Genomic DNA, 25,581 nt, shown 5'->3' on the forward strand with positions numbered 1-25,581 from the left:
CAATTTCACTTTGAAGCCTATCCCATTAAAAGACATTTTGAAAGCTGCTGGGATGTGTAAATACTAAAGCAAATTCTGCTCAACTCATAATAAACCTCATCATAAGCTCTGTGCAACAAGGTTTTGCTTAAATTCATAACAATTTGTGTGCAAAAGACAGAATCACATCATTACTGAGAAAATGACAGCATGTTTGCAGCCTGCACTTTCATTAAAGCATAAATTAGAGCGAAGAAAATGCTGAATTGGATTACATATCCCTCATAATAGTGAGCACATTAATAAAGCAATTACCCCATCTATACGATGGTAGTGTCCGTTTGGTTGCTCTAGGTCTAATAGTATCCCATTGAGGGACCAGGTGAAGGTGAGGTCCATGGTTGGATCATGTGATGCATGACACTGTAGGGTGACATTATCGCCTTGGTTGATGTCAGCATTGGAAGGTGCCAGTGTAATTTTGGTTGCATCTGTTTGTAAAGGGATAAAACATGAGTTCTGCAAAGGCAATTATGAAACTGTAAAGTTAATTTGAAATCTATTTCACAAATCAGAGATTGATCTCTTTTATTAGCAATATTATGTGGAATTAGATACAAGCCCTGTTATTTGCTTAGGGATCTTGCTGATAAGGGGTGTGTGTAAAAAATGACGTACATAATCTTAGTTCTATGTTACATTCTTAATTATAAATCATTGACTTAATTTACTAGAAGCTACACTCTTTAGGAAAACTAGACCAACCATTTTAAGGTTGCATATTAGAAAAAAGATTTTTAGTTGTTTTCTGTGATTATTACACTTTTTTTATTTCAATTATTAATTTAACTAAAATACTACTTAATCAAACTTAATTAGGTTTAAATAATTTATGTTAAGCATATCAAGACATGCAGGTTAATGAAAGTAAAGTACCTCTGACTGATAGATGGCCAGTGCTGTTGGCTTTGCCCAAGTAATTCTCAGCAAAGCAAGTGTATTTTCCTTCATCGGCACGGCTGATGTTATAGATCCACAGAACCCCATCAGGCATGACTGTAACCCTGCATGCAGTTACATCATGTTACTCCTCTGTTCTTTTACCTACACGACTTGGAGCTCAAGCTTTATAACCTGTTAGCTGCAATAATTTTTCCCAATTTTCATATTATTTCACATTTTTTTTGGCCTTTCTTGAAAAACAAAAATGCTGCCAAATGATGTGACGAAATCAAATGTAATTTTGCATTTCTTTTATGTAATTTCTTGAAATGGTGTTTGTGTCACCCCTTTATGCTTGAAAGACAAATGAGATTATGGCAAGTTACCTGCTGCTGTTGGTGAGGAGTTCAGTACCACGGCTCCAGAAAAGCGTGGGTTTAGGAGCAGCACGTGGTTTACACTCCATCTTCACCTGGCCTCCACGAGCAGCAGGGACCAGCTTTTTCACCGGGTTAAGCCTAAAATCTGGAGCCTGGACTGAGAACCAGGACAAATGAACGGAACAGAACGAAAGGGGGAAGAAGGAGAGTAGAGAAGAGTAGGGTAGAGTAGACGAGAGGAGAGGAGAGGAGAGGAGAGGAGAGGAGAGGAGAGGAGAGGAGAGGAGAGGAGAAGAGAGGAGTGGAGATGGGAGTAAAAGGAGAGGAATCACACAGTATGAGAAAAGGGACAAACGAACCACAAAAATAGAACCACATATACAGCTACGACCAGGGAAGTGGTATGACTGGATGGGTAAAAATGGATTTGTAATAGATACAGCAAGGGATCAGAAAATACAAGCAGATTAATGTTTATCACATTCTTTAAAATTGTGAGATGACATTCAATTGTGCGAGTTCAGAGTGCTGAACTAGCAAACCAGGTTTTTTTTAAGTCCATGTTTTTCCATCTGTGGGTTGGAGGTTTTACATGCCAACATAAATGACACCGGATGCATTCAATCCTAATAGCAAACATAAATGCAAACAATAAATATGACGTTAAAAGAAAATAAAAATGTTAAGAATTATGCAATGGTGTATCAGTATATAAAAGATATCTATGTTAGCTATATTGAATTTTAATTTTGGTGAATGCATCTGAAATTATTAATTATATTTACATAAGCTTAATACTGATTCATTTTATAAAAAAAGATGAATTATTCAGCAATGCCATAATTGTACAGTTTATGACAGGGTTTGGAAAGTTTTGAGGTTTGGAAGAGGATTAATTTTTTATTGACTACTGTACTAGTTTATAAGTAGCTTTTATCACAAAAACCTGTCAACCTTGATGCAGATCTTCTGCTCACCTTGAACTCTAAGTTCTGCATTATAGTAGATGGTGCCATGTTTGTTCTCAGCCACACACTGGTACATCCCAGAATCCTCTAGTGCCAAGTTGCTGATTTTTAAGTGGCCGCTGTTCACCTCCACACGATCCTGCACACAAATCAAGTCAGTTTTGTTTTGACAACATGCTCAATAGTTCACAACAGAACATCAAAATCCATACTATTAGAATTTTAGGGAGATGTGTAACCGATAGAAGTTTCAGTTTGCACCACACAGTATCAGCTATCTAATGCCAAATCTTAGTGTTTCCCAGGCATGATATTTAATCTAAATATATAATTTTGACTACTTCAGTAACAGTGTAAGCTTTAGTACCCAGAGGCCAGAGGCTTTTTCTAGTGATAACACACAATATGAGGCCTCAAACTGAGATTATACTGAAAGTACATTACCTACATTAACACAATAATAAATGAAAATTTTAATTGTCACTAACCTGGGTGCTAAGTAGTAGTCCATTACGAAGCCAACGAATTATTGGTCTTGGTTTTCCTGCAGCCACGCAAGTCCAGTGTAGCTCTGAGCTGATTTCTACCTCTGAATCGCTCATCACCTGGAGCCACTCTGGTTGTGCTACACATACAGACATACATATAATTTATATAACAACTTTCTTGTCTGTCTTACTAACACATTACCATGCTACTCAGTAACTAATGTAGAAGGAGGTAAAAAGTAGTAGAACATCAATTACTATTCTTAACAGATAAGAACTATTGTTATTAAGAATAATAACTATCAGTACTTTCTTCAGTTGTTCATTTAGACTAAAAGCTACTCCTTAAGTGTTTTATTATGTATGCATTGCTAGCAACAACATTGCCTAAAAATATCACAATTAGGTTTTGAATATTATATTATTTTACCTTGAACGGAGATACGACCCTGGTATGTATCCCGTCCCTCTGAGCTGTAAGCCTCACATTCATACATGCCCTCATCATCAAAGCTTAGATCTGGAATGGCCAGGATGGGGCTATCTGCACTTGCTCCAACCTTGGAGGGTAAAACTCCATCCACCTTTCTCCAGCGCAGCTTAGGTGTAGGACTTATAGGGAGGTAGAAAAAGGCAGAAAAAGAGGAATTATGACACGGTTTAAAATTTGGTATATAATCAAATTGTTTAGAGAGTACACAGCAATAATAAATTAGTCAGGGATTACCTGTATGTTGATCAAGGCTACTTACTTTCCATAGGCAAAGCATTCCAGTTGTGTGGTGTGACCTGCTAAGCCATACGTCTCAGAGGGGAAACGCACACGGATGTTTGGGGCTGACTTCTTTGGGTTAGCTGAAAAAAAAAATTATTGAATTAATGCATGAATGAATGAATTAAAAGGTAAAATCCAAAAAGCTAATTGCATAGATCATTAGTGGACAAAAACTAAGTAATTGACAAGTAGTGATCTATAGCCAAATACCAGAAGTACTAATACTACTACTTACTACTTGCTTACTACTACCCTGAAGAAAGAACTATGCTATTTTTGTACATGTAACATTAAACTCAAGAATGAAATGATGGAACAACTAGCATGCAAAGTACATGGAAATGTTTCAAAAAGAAATTGTGTTTTCACCTTTAACACAGTTAAAGTCTGGATAGAATATAATCTAATATCACTACAGACACTTTTTCTGTTGAAGCAGAGAAGTAGTGCTGACCGTCAGACTGCACTGTGAGCTGAATGGCTTTGCTGAACGTGCTCTTAGTGGTGATGTCCATGTTAATGGTGGTGAGGCAGAAGTAGTTGCCTGTGTCATTGGTTCTAGCGTTAGCCAGGTACAAGTTGCCTGTCACCTGTGATACAAACCACCTTCCCCCATCTGGCTGGACAAAGCTAGGAAAGTCATTGAGGATCCAACGATAAGAGAGAGCTAAAAAAGAGAGACAGAGTGACATTTTCACTTAATTATCTTCACCTTGTGGAAATGGCTTAATTCTTATTTTGTGTCTGCAACATACCTGGGTAGTGAGCCGGAGGGTGGCAAGCCAGAAAAGTCCCGACTCCCTCATAAACAGTCTGAGGACTACGGTTTTCTGAGGGAAAATCGTGGAGATCTAGAAGAGACAAAAAACAAGTCTGATCCAGCATTCGATTACCAGCTTCTTGCCTCATCAAGTGCAAGACTATAGACTTAATGTTGCAGTAAGTAAAGTCTCTGTAATATTTTTGCATGATCTGGCAGCTCATATAATACTAATTACATTTTTATTTAAACTGAATAAATAGTAGTTATTACTATTTTACTCAAGTAAAATGTTTTCAGATGTGTCTAGTTTCTATAATAAGGATCATTTAGCTTCTGATCATTATACTTATCAGCGTGAGCAGTGTGTCTTGTCATTTTTAAAACAAGGGGGTAATATAAGTCATGTTAAATATTAAATCAAGTTCTGATTTGCACACTTGCCAAAACAGGGGGTCGCCAACAGTGTTGGGGGTAACGCGTTACAAGTAACGTGCGTTACGTAATAATATTACTTTTCTGGAGTAACGAGTAAAGTAGCGCGTTACTTTATACATTTACACATTAATATGAGTTACTTTTTTTAAAAAGTAATGCACGTTACTTTTCAGTTAAATTATTTTGCATAAAAAAATAAATACTGAATTAAAATGAACGTAGTCACGTAGAATCGCGCATTCATGCGTGCGAGCCGCGGGAACAGAAGCTGGTCAGAAGCGGAGATGACAAACCAGAGCATTTCATTACTGTGATGCAGAAGTGGGAAGTAACGGAGTACAAATACTTCGTTACTGTACTTAAGTAGATTTTTTTGGTATCAGTACTTTACTCCACTATTTATTTTTCAGACAACTTTTTACTTTTACTCATTACATTTTTACACAAATATCTGTACTTTTTACTTCTTACATTTTCAAAACCGGCTCTTTACTTTAGTTTTAATTCATTGATGTGGTGAAATGTACATCTTTCTTTTCACTGCGCGCCGATTTCAGCCGAACAACCGATTTCCTGTTACTGCGCGTCTTTTTCAATCCGCTGCTGTATAAAGTCCTGACTCTCACTCTTTACGAAGATAAGAATCAGCAGGCAGAAGACAGTAAGAAGTTTGGGGTTAATGTGGATGAGACAGAGGGAGTCAGTGATGTAAACATGACTGAGAACAGAGACATTCTGATCATCATCATCTTTTCTCTGCTTGTGTTCTGTATGTGGATGTTCAGGCTGGATACATTCATTAGGTAACAACATTTTTAATTCGTTTTGTATTATATATGTATTTGTATATATATATATATATATATATATATATATATATATATATATATATATATATATATATATATATATATAACGCGCTATTAATTCAGCGCGCATTTCTGTTTTTACCACTTATATGAAAAGAAAAGTAAATAAATAACTAAATATAAAAGAGGCGAAATTAAAACCTCCAGCAAAACATACACTTATTCACGACGTCCCTTCTTTACTTAGATATAAAATAAATAATAAACTCCACCGAAAAATATTTTTAATCAGTAAACTTTTGTTTTATTTCTGCACCAAGTCTCAAATCAAACACCAAATCCGCCATGTTTTACACAATTAATCCTCTGGGTGGCGTTTTGTGGGTTTTTCCCTCATAATGGCGAAATGAACCTAAATCACTGTTTTTATTGATCGTACAGATAAAAACAAAACATCATTCAAATCTGTAAAATGTCTATGATTATATATATATAAAAGCTTGTTGACTTGTCTTGAAGAGGTGCACTTTCTCCGGTATCACCTCATTAACTGTCCGTGTGGAAACATAGCAAAGGCTCTAAATGTTGTCCACACGTCTCTGCACTGTTATAGCCTTTATATTTGATTACTGTATATATGCTTCCATATATATCACATGCTGTAAATATGATACACATTTATCTGCACTATTTGCATGATTGCTACTTTGTGCACTTCTGGTAGATGCCAAACTGCATTTCGTTGCTGTGTACCTGTACTATGCAATGACAATGTTTTATCTATCTATCTATCTATCTATCTATCTATCTATCTATCTATCTATCTATCTATCTATCTATCTATCTATCTATCTATCTATCTATCTATCTATCTATCTATCTATCTATCTAATTAATATGATGTGAGGTCCAGTTAACAGCTAAAACAGGTAGAAGTAATAACTACTTTTTACTTAAGTACATGTCAGAGCCAAGACTTCTTTACTTTCACTTAAGTAAAAAGGTATAATCAGTACTTCAACTTTTACCCTAGTATTTTAAAACATGAGTATCTGTACTTCTACTTAAGTAATGGATGTGTGTACTTTTGCCACCTCTGCTGTGATAGAAGTATTCTCATTATTTTGAAATAGTCGAGGCAAAGGTGAAGGGAATATTGGTTAAGTGTAGATTATGTGTTGGTGAAAAGCTCTTGTCAACTGCAAAAATACCACTTTAAAAAAAAAAAACATCTGCATGCAAAGCACAGCACTACAGATGTGTGTGTGTGTGTGTGTGTGTGTGTGTGTGTGTGTGTGTATAATGTTGAATATATGCAACATTATGCAATGTTGCATATATGGAATTGGAGACAGAAATATAGAAAACTTTTGCCGACTTTCCACCTCTGCAGATCTATTGACTGCTCAGAATAAAAGTCACATGTACGATGCCATCGCAGCGGAGAAAGAGCAAATTCACAGCTCATTCGCTCTTTGTGGGAAGATAAACTGCCACGGTCACTGATAATAGCGCAAACTTTGTAAAAGCGTTCAGAATGTTTCAAGCTGATGATGAAGCAGAGAATGATGTAGACGAGGACGAGGTCATATTTACGGAATTGCACGATGTTTTACGAGATGACAGCGAAAGGTATGTTCTCCGTCCACATCACAGCAGCCCACACCCTTAACCTTATATACACTAACGATAGTTACATTCCTGACAGCGAAGGCAGATTGAAAAGCAGTGTACAGAAGAGTGTGACTGGAAAGTGTTCAGCCTTGTGGTAAAAATTTAGTCGATCATCTTATTGTTCTCTAAGAAGTTATTAAGCATTTTAAATGTTTAAGACATGTCTTTTGCCCTTAAATAACTTATTTCTTAATGGCAATTATCTAAATTACACCTGTAAGGCGTGAAAGCGATACAAGTAATGCAAAAGTAACGCAAAAGTAATATAACGCATTACTTTCCATAAAAAGTAACTAAGTAACGTAATTAGTTACTTTTTTGGGGAGCAACTCAAGATTGTAATGCATTACTTTTAAAATTAACGTTGCCCAACACTGGTTGCCAAGTAGGAGAGCAATTAAATATATATATATATATATATATATATATATATATATATATATATATATATATATATATATATATATTTAACTATAAATATATTGACTTCTGGACACACTGATGGTTCTATGAGATTTGTGTGACGTTTAAATTAATAAAATAGCTGTTTTTTGTTTTTTTTTATCAAATTGCATTGGGATTGTCTAAACAAGAAAAGCTAAATATTAAATTACTTTCCATAGTAACAAAAAAAAAAAAAAGAAGTGGAGAATTAAGATTTAATAACAGCTTACTTATGGGCCTAATAAACTCATAGAAAAAAGCATTTTTAGTTGGTTCATTGTTTAATTAAGTATTTTTAGCTTTCAAAAGAGGGCGATTTAAGGTCTCTCAGATCGGAAAACGGTCTGCTGTAGGTTTCTACGTACAAACATCAGGGTTCCCTTAGTGAGACAGACAAAAGTAAAATTTTAATTCAAACTCACAGCCAAATTTGAGATTAGCTGCTCGGCTAACAATGGTGCCACAGCGATTCATGGCAAGGCATTGGTATGAGCCAGCATCATGGCCATGTTGAGGATTATTGATCACCAGGTTCCCTGCCACCAGAGTGTAGTGAGAGTCCTCTCTTATAACCACATCTGTTCCATTAACACGCCACCTGAGCAGAATCATAAAACAAAAACATGAACAAGGTTTAAACAATCATATTGTTTCAACTGTAGATCAGTATAGCTATATCTGCTATTTGGTATTTTAGATAAAGCTAGGGTAATAAATGAAAGCTGTTACCTGTAGGAGGCTGCAGGACTGGCTCTCGCCTGGCAATTCAGAGTCACTTTACCATCAGGCAGCCCCTCTGGGTAAATCAAACTGGATGGCTGCTCTTCAAACATTGGCCCACTGTCATGACCCGAAACACACACGTCCCCACCTGATATGGGCACAAACACAAAAAAAAAATCATTTTCAACTTTAATGTCTGCTTATAGAGTTACTGTGCTGCTGCTGCTGCAAAAAAAAAAACTGATCTTCAATCTTGTGCGGATTTTGTCTAGGCTTCTTTTCACCTCCTAAAAATATGTCTGATATATAAAAAAAAGCTACTAGGTATAATATTTTGTGTGCATTGAACTCTGAGGTAGACTGGCACCCTATCTAAGATGAATCTCCAGTGTTCATGGTACAGATGCAGTTTGGACAAGGATAAAGTCATGATGAATAAATGGATAAATAAATGATAAGAAACAGAACAAAGGTTAAAAATGGCACAAAACAGCAACAACTGAAAGCTATTATATAACCCTTATATAACACATGAGGTTAAAATATCAAAAAGGGGCAAAGTTACACAGAAAACAATATATAACTTAATGATATGTGTTTACAAGATACTGTATGTGTTGCTTATTGATCTCTCCGCTCGCGGAGCGACGCAGCAGTTCCTTGGGCTCGCAAATGGACCTCGTAGAGGGTTTCGAGACAGACTTGTCCCTTTCTCAACCTCATCTGCTTGCTCCAGCACTCACTCACTAAAATAATAATAAAATAAATAATTATAATAAGACTAATAATGATAATAAACCAGTAAGCATTTTTGGGGGTTGTCCTGACATAGGTCCTGGTCCGTTAACTTTGCCACTTTTAACTTTAAATGTGCTTCAGGGCACGGCCAGCTCCAGCGAGCATCCTGGAAAGCTCTGCCAGACGTGTCTCTGTGGGTCCTGCTCACTGCAGAGCGAGGCTTCTTGATTAATTTTGAGTCTTGTCCGCCCTGTTTTGATGGGGTTCTTCCCACTCTAATGGGAACCAAGCAGGCTTTGGTCATGGGACAAAAAGTAAACACTCTCCTGAGGAAGGCGGCCATTGAGGTCCCTCAATCAGAACGAGAATATGGGATTTGACTACTTTGTGCACACAGCTTTCCCCTGCCCGCATTGTGACCATCCTTATGGCCGTCAGGAAGGTCAGAGAAGGACAGCCTCTCACTGTCAAGCAGTTCCAGAAACTGCTAGGACTCATGGCAGTTGAGCCCAGTGTTATTCTACTTGGCCTTCTGTACATGAGTCCCCTTCAGTGGTGGCTCAGGACCCATGGGTCTCCCCCCCTAGGAGACCTCTTGTGATGCGTTTACTTGACGGTACCCGGAGGCTGAGGCCCTCGGTGCGACCTAGAGTGCCTGGATGGGGCCTGGCTGTCGTTTGGGGGCTTCCTCTGAGCCCCCCTTCGAGCCTCTTGCAGAGGCATCTCTCTATCAAGACTGTGTTCTTGTTGGCTATTTGCTCTCTTAAGAGAGTAGGAGATCTACAGACCCTTTTTGTGGCCCCCTCCTTCCTGGAGTTTAATCCAGGTATGGCCAGTGCCTTTTTGTGCCCCAAGGTGCCCTCGGTCTTCCCATGACCTGTAAGATTACAGACATTCTATCCTCTACCTTCTCTGGCCACAGACCAGGAGAAATGGAACTGCCTGTATCCAGTATGCACTGGACACCTAAGTCCATAGGACAGGTCCATGGATCTCTGAGGAGAGGCCTCCCTGCCAATAAGCAGACCCTTAGCAGATGGATCATTGATGCCTTCGCATCATCATGAGTTCTCTGGTCTCCCCACTCCATTCGGGGTCAGAGCTCACTCCACCCGGAGTGTGGCTGCCTCAAAGTCTTAGTCCTCTGGAATACCCCTCCAAGACATTTGCAACGCTGCAGGCTGGTCCACCCCACTGACCTTCGTCAGGTTCTACAACCTGGACCGCAGTGCCACACCTGGCCCCTGTCCTTCAACCTAGCTGTGCTTATACACACTAGCCAGGGTCAGTCAGTCAGTCTGGCATGATTGGACGCTCGTTCCCAAAGCGTTTTGATGCAGCTCGAGTTCCTGAAAGGATATGTAACCCTAGTTCCTTAAGGGAACAAGACGCTGCATCTCTAAGCCACACTGCAGGCATCCCTGCAGTGCTTCCTTCTCCCTTACAGGAGCTGGCACTGAATTTTTATATTTTTACAATTTTCCAGAGCACTATGGCCGCCGTAAGATTGAAGTTGAACCATCGTAACTTGGGGACTCGGGAACTGTACTTCTCTTTATATTGTACAGTTTTTTAAACATAGTAACACAAAATATTGTATACAATCTGCAAAAGGTTTTCTTTTTAAGAACAAGAATAGACTGATGTATTTCTGGCCATTTTGCGGTTAAAATCAAACCCACAAATTCTGATGCTTCAGACACTCAACTAGCCCAAAGAAAGCCTTCTTTCCTGATTTTTTTAGTTGTTTTAGCTGTTTCTGCTGTTTTCAGGGTTTTCTACCAATTCATTTTTTTAAATGAAAACCCTTCATTATCTAATACAGATCTAATTATCTAATGGCAAAGTTGAACACTGACATGAAGGTTGCTGAATATAACCTGCCTAAGAGATATTCCATTAAAAAGATTTCCTCAGGTTCATGTTATTTACATTTTTCAAATGTAATTTTCTTTCCAAACAAAGGGAATTCAAATGTGACACCAACTTTTTGACCAGTAGTAGACCTGTAGTAGACAGCTGGTATCTGGGACAGTGAGAAATGAGGAGGATCTGTAACTGGGGTGGATGAGAGAATAGGGAGACATAGGTAGAAGAGAGAAGAAAATTGTCATATTCTGTTTGTTTCCTTGTGCAAGGTCTCCACTGGGGAATAACACTAGAGCTCAGTGCTGTGTTTATAGCAACAGCTAATGGAATTCCACAAAATCCCTGCCCTCACATCCAAACACAATTCTGTCAGGCTGCTGTAGCAAGTAACATTAACTTGGTGATTAGACTCCACTGATGGGCAATATAGTGAAAAGATTAAATTTGAAAGAGACAGTGACTCATTATTGGGATATATTTACACTAGCACTACGTAAATGAGGCACCGCTTGTGTGATTGTTCATTCAGTGTTCCCTACTGTTAGAATGACAAGTATATTTGTGATCAAACCAGTACTCCATTGTCATTAACATTTAATGCTTAATTTATTTCAACCCTAAGCTGAAAAAAAACAGCCCTCAGGAAAATCTAATCATTTCTGCTCACTGACCTAAAATAACACAATCAATAATTAATCTAAAGTCTGGCCTTACTCGGTACAAGTCCACTCCAAAAATTACATATGCAATCAAATCACATTCCCTGTCATCAACTTGACATTTTACATTTTGGGCTTGAAAGCTCTGTAGTAGCATTCAACCTAAAATGTACTCAATACTGCAAGAAAGATGGAGGTGATGGTTTTGGACAGACAGAGGGGGTCGGATGGGATTTGTGCTGTGGAACAATGGGAGGTGTACTTACCCACAGTGTAGCTCAAAGTCAATGAGCAGAGTGCTAGAAAAAACAATAGGATCTTCATCCTTCCTAAGCGAACACACCCAGTTGAGTGACTGCTAATTCCGTCTCGTTCTGGTAGGGAAAAGTATAAAACTGTTCACAGAACATACAAAAAGGGCAAAATGTCTTTGTTAGAATAGATAGTAAAATTATTGTGTGTAATACCCTGTGAGCAAACAGCTCTTAATTGTTCATTGAACTTTTACTTTTTATTTTACAATATGAGGCTTGGTATAATGTATAACATATATAATGGGTGTTAAACATCAATGAAAATCTGCATAAGTAAGCTAAATGTGTTCAAATTATTCTGACCCTGACATGGTGTAACGGAATAAAACAAATGAGTTAAATAGCCTTAGTTATGCAAAGATATATATATATTTAAGGGTGTATATATGTTTAAGGGTGTCTTTTACACTTTATTTTATTTTTATTTTTTCCAAAATAATAATAATAATAATAATAATAATAATAATAATAATAATTATTATTATTATTATTATTATTATTATTATTACAAGCAATTTTATGTTTTGCATTTCTTCCCTTGGAATGAAATTGGACCGAACCATGGCTATATATATATATATATATATATATATATATATATATATATATATATATATATATATATATATATATATATATATATATATATATATATATATATATACACACACCACTTTTTATTTGTCTTTTTCCACAAATACTCCCCATAATAAGCATTTTGTTTTTCTAAAATATTTACAATCCTATTGCTGCTTAATAGTGAACAAAAACAATTCCTAGTTGCTCTGAGATTTTCATGTTAAACTCATAACCTAATCTACTCTGTGGGTTCTTTTTCACACATCTGGTGCCTCTTAATATCTGTCTGACAGCAGGGGCCCATAGAAGCATCTCTGAAATAATGTGTAATTGGCCAGGCAGATAACCAGTGATACAGTGCTATGCTGCTCTCTCCTATTTGTTCAGAGTCTGTAAAGCTCCGGGGATAGTTTGATATTAATGGGAGATTCTAGAAAGTTAAGGATAAAAATTAGGATAAAGAAGTTGGTTCTACTGTCAAAATCTCTAGGAAACAGACCCCACGTGTATGTTCATGTCTTGTAAGTTTTGGGCTGTCTACTATTTGTTTTTGTTTTTTAATGAAACAAATAAAACACAGAAACAAATTGAATAACAAAGCTTTTTGTCAATCTTTTGGTGAAAACAAGAACTTTGTTTACCATTTGTAGAGTAACCAGCAAAGGCAAACTGCCTCTTTTTATTTGTCTTTTACACTTTATTTTATTTTATTTATTTTTTTCCCGCACTGCAGTTCTTGTCTCCCTGTCACTGTTCTAATGAGTAGCTAGAAATTCTCATGTATTCACAGCAGTTAAAGTACCGTAAGATTGAGATGAATTGAATTACGGAATTCAAGTAAAGAAAATAAATAACCCAAAGGAATTTTTACCCGAAACATTAAATCTTAAATTTGATAACTCTTACAAACACAACTGTCAAAATAAATGTGAACATGATTCATGAATGTGCCGTGTCACTATTATAATAATCGCTCACAACTTATATTTGCTATTAACATTAACAGCATTTGACACACACACTCTATGTATCTACAGCTACCAATAAGTTAATACACTGACAGAAACAGTCAGGACTTTTATACAAGTTTTCTTTTCTTCTTTTTTTTGCATTATTATTAAAGAAATGGGTTTTGTGTGCAATTGATGAAACAGTACACAATGAAGTGTTTGAGTAAAGATAACGATAGTCATTTCTTTCAAGTTTTTGTTTCTTACAACCCGTGTGACCTGTTGTGAATTGAATTGTAAAATTAAGTGTGTGGCTATGGGACTCAAATTGAAGTTCATTCTAAACCTTTAAATTGCTGTATAAACGTGTCATGGAAAAAGTATAATATCACAAATATTGGTACTGTAAGTATCTGTAGTCTTTATTATATTAAATCAAATCAAAATGTAAATCACTACCAAAAGTTTTTAAGGAACAGAATCACCAAAATTAATTAAGTGCTGTCCCTCCTGCATAGCCCTCTCCAAAACTTGAAACTGTTGTGTCTGTCCTGTTCTAAAAAAGAACTCATTTTCAGCACAGACGTCTGCGCGGTGGACCCTGGGAGGTCAGATGAGACAGTGTAAACACATAACTCATATAATTCTCTGCACTATCTGCTCGGTTTCACTAGTTTCACACAAATGGTGTCACAAAGACTCCTAGTAGTCATTTGCTAAGGCTGATGTGAAAAATGGTAAGGGTATTATCCTGTGTGTCAAGCCTCAAGATCTTGTTATGATAGGATCTAGTCACACACACTGCAATGCTTTTAAGCCACCCTTTACTTAGCAGCATGACATCCTTGAATAGACTGATGTGGTGTATTACCTATATATGGATTATGGATTTTATGTTGAGGTATGTTACAGACATTTCTGACATTGGTAGGTGATTTCAGTTGTTTTGTATGTAATGAGAAACACAAGACTTCCATTACTGACCTTACAATTATATTGCAATAGTATGGAGTTATTTTCAACTTTTCATTGGACTTTTTGCATCATTCTCTGCACCACAGCCAGTTCAGACAAGACTGAAGTCAAGAAAAGACCAGTCATGGTAATATAAAGCATATACATCTAAAACACCTTAGATCAAGCAACTAGGCAGTACCTGTATAAATATGCAACCGGCAATTACAGGTGTGTCCGTGGTACGCCCTGGAGGGGCGAGGTCCCCAAAGTCCGATATCGTAATCACAGCGTGAAGGGAAAACTCCAGAAGCACCTGGAAGAGGCGAGGTCCACACGTAGACACAGAGTACATATAGCTCTCTGAGCACAGCGTGCTATAACCGACAACCAGAGAGCTGAGCCGAGGTCCTTAAGTAGACCAGGTAGATGAGGCTCAGGTGTTGGCGGTTAATATGATGGAGAAGCGTTCGGTGCGGGCCTTCGTGTGCCCTGACAGTAATTCTTACTCATGGATTTCAGATATCTGTAACAGAGGTTTTCCCTTCACTCACTTCCTATCGATTCTTCTGATTAAAACTCGCTCAAACCACTATAGCTTCCGTCTCCGTTTTTCCTCGCCTGACAGAATAACGGACCTTCAAACAACGCGAATAGGAAGAAATCGCAATACCTCCGATGAAGCCACAAAAGCTCACCGCCGCTCTCCGGGCCACCTTCTCTCCATCCACCACTAGCCCAGCGGCCGCCTTTCCGGCATCGTTTTTTCGTGATGCGACCGTATGTCACAGCTTCCTGCTCCAGTTAAAGCTCAACATCGAGCTGCAGCCCCATTTATTCCCGTTTGATCGCGCTAAGGTGGCGTTCCTCGTCTCACTACTCTCTGGAAGAGCGCTAGCCTGGGCGCAAGCTCTCTGGAGCGTGAAAAGTCCCGCTATCAACTCTTTCATGCTATTCACAAATCACTTTACGGAGGTTTTCAGTGTTGCTACCGGAGTGCTCTCGACGGCGGATCACCTGCTCGGACTACGCCAGGGAACGGATAGCATCACCAACTACAGCCTCTGTTTCTGCACCTTGGTGGCCACTAGCGGATTATCTCCTTCTGAGATAATCTTTGCAGCCCTACCTGCAAAGATTCGGGTTCGGGAGGCGGTGAAGGCGCCGAGGCGGAGGTGGTCGCGATTTCGGAAGGATGGCAGGCAGCAAGGCGTTGTGACACCCCGATCGATCGATGAATGCTTCCAGACCGAGGGTGTCGTAGTAAATCGTCATGGCATACCTGACTTCCAGGTTTAGTCCTAGATGATATACACTCAAGAGTGCAGCCTCATTCCAGCTGCTAGTGGCCGGCAAGGTGCAGAAACAGAGGCTGTAGTTGGCTCGCAAAGCATGCACCCCGGTGCTCCTGGGAACCATGTGACATCTTAGAATGGAGTCCACGGTGCAAAGAACAATGTCTCGCTCGCCTCCCCATCCGTCTCCGCAACACCATGACCGTGGCCGCCACCCGTGTGGAAGAAGCTCCGGATCCAACCCGGGTGAAAATCCTTGTGGAATATAACAGCTTTGCGGAGGAATTTAACAGCCAGGCCGCCACTCGTCTCCCCCCTCATCGGCCTTGGGACTGCGCAATTAAACTCCTGCCTGGGGCCAAACTGCCAAAAGGCCGGGTATATGCTCTGTCCGCTCCAGAACGGAAGGCCATGGAGGAGTATGTTTTGCAAGCCCTCCGCCATGGATTCATTACTCCGTCATCCTCACCTGCCGCCTCCAGCTTCTTCTTCGTGGAGAAGAAGGACGGCGGCTTACGACCCTGCATTGACTACAGAACCCTGAACTCTCAGATTGCACCGCTCCCGTACCTGCTGCCACTGGTCCCGGCCGCCCTGGAAGACCTCCGTGACGCCAGGGTCTTCACCAAGCTGGATCTATAACCTTGTGCGTATCCGGGAGGGAAACAGGTGAAAGACCGCCTTCATCACACCATCTGGGCACTATGAATACCGGGTCATACGGCCTGTTCATCTCGCCTGTGGTCTTTCAGGGGTTCATAAATGAGGTGCTCCGTCCGTTCCTCCACAGGTATGTCATCGTGTATATCGATGACATACTTATCTGCTCCTGGACACTTCACGAGCACCACGAACACGTGAGCATGGTGCTCCAATAGCTACGCAAGCACTAGCTATACCTGAACCTATATAAGTGAAATGTAAGAGGTTACGTCATCAACGCTGAAAGGATTGGGATAGACGAGAGAAAGGTGACGACGGTTCGAGACTGACCACTCCCCACAACGATAAAGGAGCTCCAATGCTTCTTGGGCTTCGCCAACTTCTACCATTGGTTCATCCAGGGGTTCAGCCAAATCACAGCGCCGCTAACCTCGCTCTTCTGGGGCGGAGGAGGCCTTTCATGAGCTCCGGAAGAGATTCTGTGTCGCACCCCTACTCCACCATCCTGATCCACAACGTCCCTTAGTGGTGGAGGTAGATGCTTCCTCTACCGGAGTGGGGTTGCCTTATCCCAGTCGGGTCGCCCTCCCGGTTTCACCCCTGCCCGTACCACGGATACACCTGTAATTGCCGGTTTTCCCTTGACTTCCTATCAATTTTTTCTGATTAAAATTCGCTTAAACCACGCTGGCTTCCGCCTCCGTTTTCCTCGCCTGACATACTGGAGCTGATGTGAACGGAATTATATATACAATATTTTGACTTTGGGAAAATCAATCTGAGGCAAAAATAAATTTTGAATCATACTGCCAAACATAAGGATATTTAATTATCACATATTGCATCATGTAGCCTGCATATTTTTGTATATTCCTTTAGTCATATGCTTTTTTTCACAGCAGCTCCTTCAAGAACTATTACAGAGTCCAGGCTTTATAAACCTACACACTCATCTGTTTTTGTTATGACATTGTAGATAATGGTTTATGAGTGTTCACACCATAATCCAACATGTGCTGTGAAGGGGTTCTGTATGGTTGTGCACAGTTATGAGTTATCTCTATTAAAATGAAGGTTTGAAATGTTTTCCATGTGCTATTTTCATACATTAAGCAAAGTATACCATAAACCATATGCAATTATCTTCATTTCAGTTTATTTACTTAGGCAAACACTATGCCATTAGGTTGAAACAGGAGCACAGTACATCCCTGACATTAAAAGACTGGACTGTGATGAACAGTGTAGACCAAGACTGTAATTATTTTGATATCCTGGCATAACATGACTTATAACTGACACTGTCTAATAAACAAAAATATATGTATATAGTAACTTTCAAAGAAGCTTGTGCCTGTCTTGACCTCAGAGTTGGATGCCAGCATTTTGCCCCATATTCTAGCAACCAGCCATGTCTCATCCCAATGGACTGTTTAACCTGTTTTTAAAGATTGCCCCTATTACTAACGAGGTCATGGGTAAATGCATAACAAGTATGACATTTGCATTCATTTTTCATGTTAGCTTTTTCTTTTACTATCTCCATGTGGAATAGGGGGACCATTAGATCAACACATGGAGGCAGACTAATTTGATACACAGGCAAACTTATAGACATCTTATAGAATTAAATGAATCAGTCCAGACGGTGGACTTAACTTAACTGAAGTACTTTACACAACAACAGGCTAAATTAAGGATGAGAGAGCTGTTTAAGTTGTAAAGAAGCCTGAGTCACTAGAAAGGAGCAAAGCAGCAGATTAAAGGTTATGCAGATGACAATGCAAACATTTTGAGCTGACTTCATGAAATACAGAAACTATTCAACAACTGAAGTTCAAATGTATTGAATTTCACAGTAACTGCAGAGCCTTTTCCTTTAGTATTGCTTTTCAAAGGGTTCTGGCAGTTCAGCAATTGTAGCTGATATTTTAAAATCCAAATCTTACAGAGTTCACTTGCTTCTTGTAATCAAGCAAGCATTGCAGAACCACAGTGATAGCACTCCAGGCTGTAATTTAGTAATAAAGTAATTGGAGTAGTATAAAAGGGCAATTTGAGCCTAATCAGTGCTGAAATATTTTTTTTAATATTTGTCTGTTGTCCATTATTTTTTTTTACAGTGCCTTCAGGATAAATTAAGAAATTCTGTAAAATAAGGATATGTTAAAAAAAAAAAACTTTTAAATAATAAAAATTTAATGACCTCAGACTGTTTTACATGAAAAATTCAAACAGCTGGCAAAACCTGGCAGAAGATTTTCCAACACACTTTGGCTCTCATAAGAAATTAATGAGATGTTGTCTATGTCCACCTCCTTATAACACGATACATCATTAAATTCTGAACAATTTTTCCAGTGTGGCAGTCTGCATGATCATGCAAATAGTAGACACTGCCTTTAGGTCTGCATCAATGTTTAGGTAGGTGATACATGTCAAAGTAAAATCAGCATGAATGTCAGTGCCTTAAGTTTCCCAGTACAACGCTGATTCTGCCAGCTTGCTTTCTTCCAATATAGTTGCAATCTCTTCCTTGCATAAGCCCATGGTTCATGTGTCCAGTGTAGGTGCTTTCAGTGGTGGACAGGGGTCTACCTGGGCAAATCAAACCAGTCTAAATCTATGTAGTTTATACACTCCAGCTGTGATGCACTGTGTGTTCTGTCACCTTTCTAGGCAGCATTTTCAGCAATATGTACTTTAGTTGAATTTGACCAGACAGGCTAACCCTTTTTTACCTATATGCATCAGACCCTGCCATTGGTTCACCAATTGGTCTTTCTCTGACTCCTTTTTGTAGGTACCATTGCATGCTTTGACCCAGTTGCTAGCAATCAAAATTGACTGTTTATTTGCTGCCTAATATACAGTATGAGACGTGCTATAGTAATGACATCAACTCGTTTCAACTTTTGTTGTTTTTCTTTTCTTTTTTTTTTTTTTTAACACTATGGATTAGTGTAAAAGAAGCATCTAAGACAACATTTTGACCTAAGAAAGGTTTGGCATTTTAAGAATTTTTTACAGTATGACCATTAAAATTCTATAAGCATAGATTTTATTAAGACAGAGAGGACAGTGTTTATCTTTTTACCAGCTGTCTGCCACTTGCTTGGATTGTCCTGACTTGAATTATGCACATAATTGGTTTCTCCCACTTGTCATGCATATGGTGCTCAAGATGGTTTGTGTCTGGCCTCTGGAACTGGTCACCATGTTATGTATTGAATTTTTATATATATAAATTCTTAAGTTTAGAAGATGTGAGGTATGAAGTAGTTTGCCAAACTCTATCTTTTTTGCAGTCTGCAACTGGCATACTAAAATGAACAGACTTGCTTTTCAGTGATCTTTTTTTCAGTGAACTTGAAGCATAATGAACTTTTTTTCCCCTTCCATTATTCTGGTTTTGGGAGAGTTTTGCTAATCTTTAATTCATTCATATGCCAAAACCCTTGATAAATGAATTAGTTTATATTCCACACCAAATTAATTTAAGTTTAAATGTAAGTTTATTTATTAAGTTTGACGACTGTGCCAATCGTCTGAGCGAGTGGAGGGCGGAGCCAGACGAAACGAGCGGTAAGAAACACCTGCAGCTGATGAGACTAATCAGGGCGCTCTGTTTCAATCCGGCGATGCCAATAAAGAGGAGAGAGATGCCAACCTTCGGGAGAGCGCCACCAAGCAGAGAAGAGCGGAAGGGTCACTGAATGGTGACTAAGCGCGTGCGGGCACCGGGGAAAAGACCAGCTGGCGAGTGCACTCGGACGGACGATAGGAAAAGGCGAGCAAGCACTAGTAAGAAAACGCGTGCCTATCGTGAGTACTTAATATGGAAGCGCCGGGGTGAAAATAAAAGTGAATAAAGAAAGCTATGCTTGGTGAACTTTTGCCTGTCTCTCTTACAGGGTGGAACCAGTGAGTTTGCTACAATGACAAATCAAAAACTTATAAACAATAAAATAAATCTGATTTCCAAAGCAATATTGGGTGGAATCAGAAATCGAACAATTTCTACTATCAAAGCATTCCTTGTCCAATCTGAGTAACAGAAGGCTACTCCTTTGTTTCCCTTACAAATCTGCTGTGTTAGGTTCAGTTGAGAGCACAATCATGCTGGAGCTGTGGACAGCTTCACCCGGGGAAGCAGCGATAAGCAGGATCAGTCACTTCAGCGAGAACAGTGCATGTTCTCAGTGAAAATCATAGCATCTGTGTTGGCCTAGAAGACAATGATGCTCTGTTTTCCTGCTTGATTCTTCCCGCCACATGTAAACAAAGCCTCATCTGTCCTGAAGTACTTCAACGTAAAGATAAAGGAACCTCCAACCACTTCGAACTCTCCCTCTCCTCATCATTACCTATGACTCAGATCTCAGCTGAAGATGTATACAATGACTTATACATTCTTGCTTCTTTGCATTGCAGGCATTTTTGGCCTAGTGACCTTTAAAAACCCTGCGTTCTTTCCTGAACTGACCTGCTCATGGTCAAATATTCTTGTTTTTAAATTGTATAATTTATATTATTAGTAGTGATTTGTGTGAATAGTGAAACCAGCAATTTAGATTTTGATCAGGGTTAAATAAGTCCACACTCTCTGAATGAACATTATATTAACATCTGTGGCTGAATAATTTAGTGTTGTAAATGACTCAGCAGTACTGTCTAGGGTTATAGGTTTAGGGTTTTGAGACAGGGTCATTTCTCAGTAGCTAAATAGGACATGCTCCCAGCAATCATAATCAAATTCAGTTCCACATTATTGCAGTTCTTTTAAACTGTAGCTTATTCTCACTCCAACCATTATACAAACTGAGGATATAATAAGGTTATGTCCTTGAGTTAAAAGAACCTGTGTGCAGTCCACCGATGAGTGGGCGTGTCTTTGCATGGTACAGATTATTGTGTCATTGAGCTTAGATTCCAAACACATCCTTTAAACAATTCTAAATAAGCAATGACTAGCAGTGATACATGCTTTATAAATTGCGTCAGCTTTACATGTCCTTACCTGGCCTCAGTGCTGCCAGCTAACACTGTTGGTCCTCTCTGCTTTGGGGTGGTGTTAAATGGCTGATCCTGTTCTTTGACCTTAGCTTCTTATTTACACTATGCAAAATAACGATTTCTTCATCATCACCATCTTCTTCCTTTTCTTCTTCTCCTCTAAATATTATTGTTACATTAACTCCTGTTAGTTACCCAGATAAAAAAAAATTTCTTACTTTTTTCCTTCCCATTTTCTCCTCAGTTTTGTGAGAGTACAACTAATTTTGCTCTCCCTACTCCTGACCATGATTAAACAAATGAATCATTAATAAAAAGAAGTGTAACCTGTAGACCACTTTCCTTACTGTTAGAGATCCCTGTTTACTGATTCATACTAGGTTTCATATCTTCAATTTGACACTATAGTGGCAGGAATTAAAATAAAAAAGGATGCACATAATGCAATATATGTTCTTAAAGACACATCCTTTGTCAAATCCTCCTTTCCAAATATAGCCTCAATAATAACTTTTTTGCTTTGTAATACACCGTCTTGTACAAATGTGAGAATGAGCTATATTGTCTTCCAATTAAACGTAAATTGCAGTTGGTGTACAACATTTTTGGTTTCTTAGGAGACCATGAAGTGCTTACAATATGAAGTCTCGATGAACGAATTTAGTCATTATATTGGTGCACTTTTTTTCTTCCACATTTTTTATGTTAGGTTTTGGCAAAGCAGAGTCATGAGAGCATCTAAGCTGGACAAAGAGGAGAAATCGATAAAGCCTATTATAAGATGTGAGCCTGACCAGCTGCTGACAACAGAACTGATTTTAATTTTTATTCATTTAAAGCATTCGAACAGTGCTCCACACCAGTAAAGCTAATATCTTTTTAAGGCTAATAAATAGGTATATTAGTGTGATTGAATCTTGCATTTGTTTCAAAGTACTCATTTACAAATTATTATTATTATTATTATTATTATTATTATTTTTTTTTTTTTTTTTTTTTTTATGAAAAGCACGACTGACAATTTTCCGTTCTGTTACAGATCTGTATGTATTTACCCAAACTATCCCTTATGTATTCAGCTTGCCTTATAGTGACACTAGAAACATGGTATAAAAATTGACAGAACCCCCCCTTATTTTCAGTTCTGGTTGAACACCTAAGCAGATGATATGCTGCTGGTCATGATGGCTGGCCAGAGGCAGCACAGCATTAGCATTCTACTATGTGCTTTCCAATGCTGCTTCACTGAACTTTAATTTACTTGACAGTTAGTATTGCTGCTGCTGCTGTGACTTCTTTCTGTCACCACTACCAGGCTTTCACTCAATGCCCTCACTGTCCACTGACTCCCCAAACAGTCTGACATATACTCTCCAAAGAAAAGTGGCTTCTAGTTTTAACATGCTGTCTAACTCAAACAAACATTCGCTTTACTTGATTCTGAAAATTAAAAAAAAATCCCCAATTGCTTAAAGGAATAAGATAAATTGAAACATACTGTAGATTAATCTAGAAAAGCATCAGCGTTTTAGATACTTTATATACTAATTTAACAGCAATGGCACAATTTCAGATTTTATTGTCAAGTATTAACGCTACAGTTGTACAACATTTACCACTAATTAACAGAAAAACTACATTTGTAACAAGCTATGTTGTTTCCTGTTCTTTAGACGTATTTAATTATATTCATTGTTTTGATGCTTGAAATAGCTTTACAAAAATTAGCACTTGAGGTCCATTTTCCAGTCTATTCTAGCTGTTAGGCTTTAATCTATAAAGGAAGTGAGGGCAGTGTCGCAAGATGAAAAACTTATTAGAATTAAATAAAATAATCATACTGAAACAGAAAATGGTTTTGAGCAAGTGATCTAATGAATAGGGCAATATCTTATAGGTGAATTAAACTAAATCTAAAAACTTTCTTATGATTGGAACTAAACTTAAACTTAATGTTCACATATTCCAGATTCTGTACAAATGGTTCATTATTTTATCCTGAACAGGCCATTGTTACTATAGCCAGTGACTATCTATTATAGAGTTAGAAAGGCATTCTAATCATCTGATTATTATCAGTATCTCTCAGAAGATACTAATCTCTCTGAAGAGCTGCAGTCAATCTTTGCTGAACAAAGCAGTCAAGGCTGAATCTTTGGTTCATTATCTCGTCTTCAGACTGTGGGCAAAGGAAAGTCTTACTAAAGACTTTGAGAAATTAAATTTTGATATTATTTTTGATATTTGACATTTTGATCATTATCAGATTTGCAGAAACTGATGATTATGATTATTTGATATAATTTAACCTCTTTTTGAACATATGGAGAAAGTTGAACCCATTAGTGATTTTATATACAGCAAAACATTGTGTGTGTGAATGCTTGTAGGTATCATTTCAAGTACACTCTCAATTAAGAAAGTTGTGTTGTATATTTTGACCTTTAACATCTTGCAAAAATCAGCCCCTCTCACAATGTCAAAATTCACAATTACTTGCATACAACGTTTTGGAAAAAATAAAAAATAAAAAAGGAATATAAAAATATATAAATATAATAAAAAATTAGGATTGGTCGTTGTTTTCACCTTTTTACCTTTTCTTATCATGTTTTATATAATTTAACTCCCATCTCATGAACATTTTTTCATCATCTCAGTTACAACTGTACCATTTTTCTCATGAAAGGATGGAGGTTTCACAAAGCATCCCAGCACACAAATCACTGGTATATGACAGAGTAAAGTTCACATGAAAAAAACAGATACAATACTTTAAACAAACTAGGCCCAGGTTGTTATATAGCCACCAACAGAATGTTAAACTGCAATATAATTCCTTGATAGCAGTTACTGATTCTTCAAACATCTTTCAGGCTTCATTAGTCCTGAGGTAATGAACCAGGCATTTTAATTAGAACTTAAACTCATTCCCACTGGATTCATTTCCGAGCCTGATCGGCAAACCATGCCTTAAGTGTTTAGATAAACATGAGACAAACATGCAAGAGGAAGTTAGGAGCAAGTGCACCTGTGTTCCTAGATGCTATGTCAGCTCTTCTGAACACCTGAAGCAAAGCATCACAGGACCCTCAATATGCCGTGCACACCAAAAACACCAGAAGTCATTCTGTCAATCATCAATATATAATATGAGAAAGAAAATTATCTGAGCAATTTTGTTTTGTTTTGTTCTATCAGGCAAGGACTAAACAGCTGAATTGCTTAAACCTATTGCGCAATCGGATGCTGTAGACGGATGTGGGACTCTTTATTTCACAAAACAGTCCAATAAACCAGTAGAAATCCGCAAATAGCAGATGAAGAAATGTGAAGGATGTGCTCATTCTTTGTAAGGATTGTGATCTTACCTTATACAACAGCTCGGGATCGGGATGAGGGTGCAGGTTTTTTCCTCTGTGATCGGTGATGCTGTTGTGACTCCGGTCAGTCCAGCGTAATGTGCGCAAACAGGAGAATGACGCTGCGCGCATTTACCGGCCTGCGATCACACAACCAATGGGGACTGTATAACGGATCTGCTGTAATTTTGTGTTGGGGCTTTGTTAGGCACCTTGTCGAGCTAATGTCTCTCGGACGACAATGCGTTCTCCTTCTTTCGGTTTCTGCCTTTCATATTCTAAATCGTTATCCCTCCTTCTTTCCTTTCCCTGCGCCAATCCACCTTCTCATCTTAGAGCTGCAGCTCCTCCCTTTCTCTCTCTCTCTCTCTCTCTCTCTCTCTCTGTCTCTCTCTCTCTCTCTCGCTCTGTCTCTCTCTCTCTCTCTCTCTCTCTCTCTCTCTCTCTCTCTCTCTCTCTCTCTCTCTCTCTGTCTCTGTCTCTCTCTCTCTGTCTCTGTCTCTCTCTCTCTCTCTCTCTCTCTCTCTCTCTCTCTCTCTCTCCCCCTCTCCAGAGCAATACAAATTGAGAAAAGGCCTACCTATGAAAATATATTCCTCTTTTGTTATGGGACTTATTGTCTTGTACCAGTGTTTTTCAATGGGGGTGGAGCAGACAAGCTTCTCCCCAACCCCCTGTTTCACACCTCTCTAATGGAAATTTGCACACATTTGATCAGAAGAACAACAGCACCAGCACACTGGACCTGGATGCAAGCCGTTGCAAGCTATTATAGTACAGAAAGTGAGATCAAGCCCCAATA

The 25,581-nt window shown here is 38.5% G+C and overlaps 1 protein-coding gene and 1 long non-coding RNA gene across 4 annotated transcripts in view; one reads left to right on the forward strand and one right to left on the reverse strand.

Annotated features, from left to right (window-relative positions):
• Positions 1 to 25,144, reverse strand: part of cntn2 (contactin 2) — a 35,278-nt gene extending 10,134 nt beyond the window's left edge. Inside the window, exons 1-13 of one of the 2 annotated variants that reach the window (XM_046875244.1) lie at positions 24,789 to 25,144; positions 11,913 to 12,020; positions 8,387 to 8,528; positions 8,080 to 8,255; positions 4,288 to 4,383; positions 3,987 to 4,199; positions 3,510 to 3,612; positions 3,188 to 3,369; positions 2,758 to 2,894; positions 2,279 to 2,408; positions 1,308 to 1,458; positions 916 to 1,043; positions 295 to 470 (exon numbers count right to left, since the gene is read on the reverse strand). In XM_046875244.1, coding sequence (XP_046731200.1) covers positions 295 to 470; positions 916 to 1,043; positions 1,308 to 1,458; positions 2,279 to 2,408; positions 2,758 to 2,894; positions 3,188 to 3,369; positions 3,510 to 3,612; positions 3,987 to 4,199; positions 4,288 to 4,383; positions 8,080 to 8,255; positions 8,387 to 8,528; positions 11,913 to 11,970 — 1,692 coding nt within the window. In that variant the 5' untranslated portion in view covers positions 11,971 to 12,020; positions 24,789 to 25,144. Of the gene's footprint in view, positions 1 to 294; positions 471 to 915; positions 1,044 to 1,307; positions 1,459 to 2,278; positions 2,409 to 2,757; positions 2,895 to 3,187; positions 3,370 to 3,509; positions 3,613 to 3,986; positions 4,200 to 4,287; positions 4,384 to 8,079; positions 8,256 to 8,386; positions 8,529 to 11,912; positions 12,042 to 24,788 lie in introns of both variants that reach the window. The other variant, XM_046875245.1, reaches the window with a different exon arrangement.
• Positions 19,918 to 21,749, forward strand: LOC124402308. 2 transcript variants are annotated; one of them, XR_006928693.1, is made up of 3 exons: positions 19,918 to 20,226; positions 20,316 to 20,325; positions 20,501 to 21,749. It is a non-coding gene; the product is annotated as an uncharacterized LOC124402308 (long non-coding RNA). The 2 variants fall into 2 exon arrangements; XR_006928694.1 differs by having other exon boundaries at positions 19,918 to 20,205; positions 20,316 to 21,749.
• Positions 25,145 to 25,581: the final 437 nt, after the last annotated feature.

This window comes from Silurus meridionalis, chromosome 19 (genome assembly GCF_014805685.1).
Source record: "Silurus meridionalis isolate SWU-2019-XX chromosome 19, ASM1480568v1, whole genome shotgun sequence".
Classification (NCBI taxonomy): Eukaryota; Metazoa; Chordata; class Actinopteri; order Siluriformes; family Siluridae; genus Silurus; species Silurus meridionalis.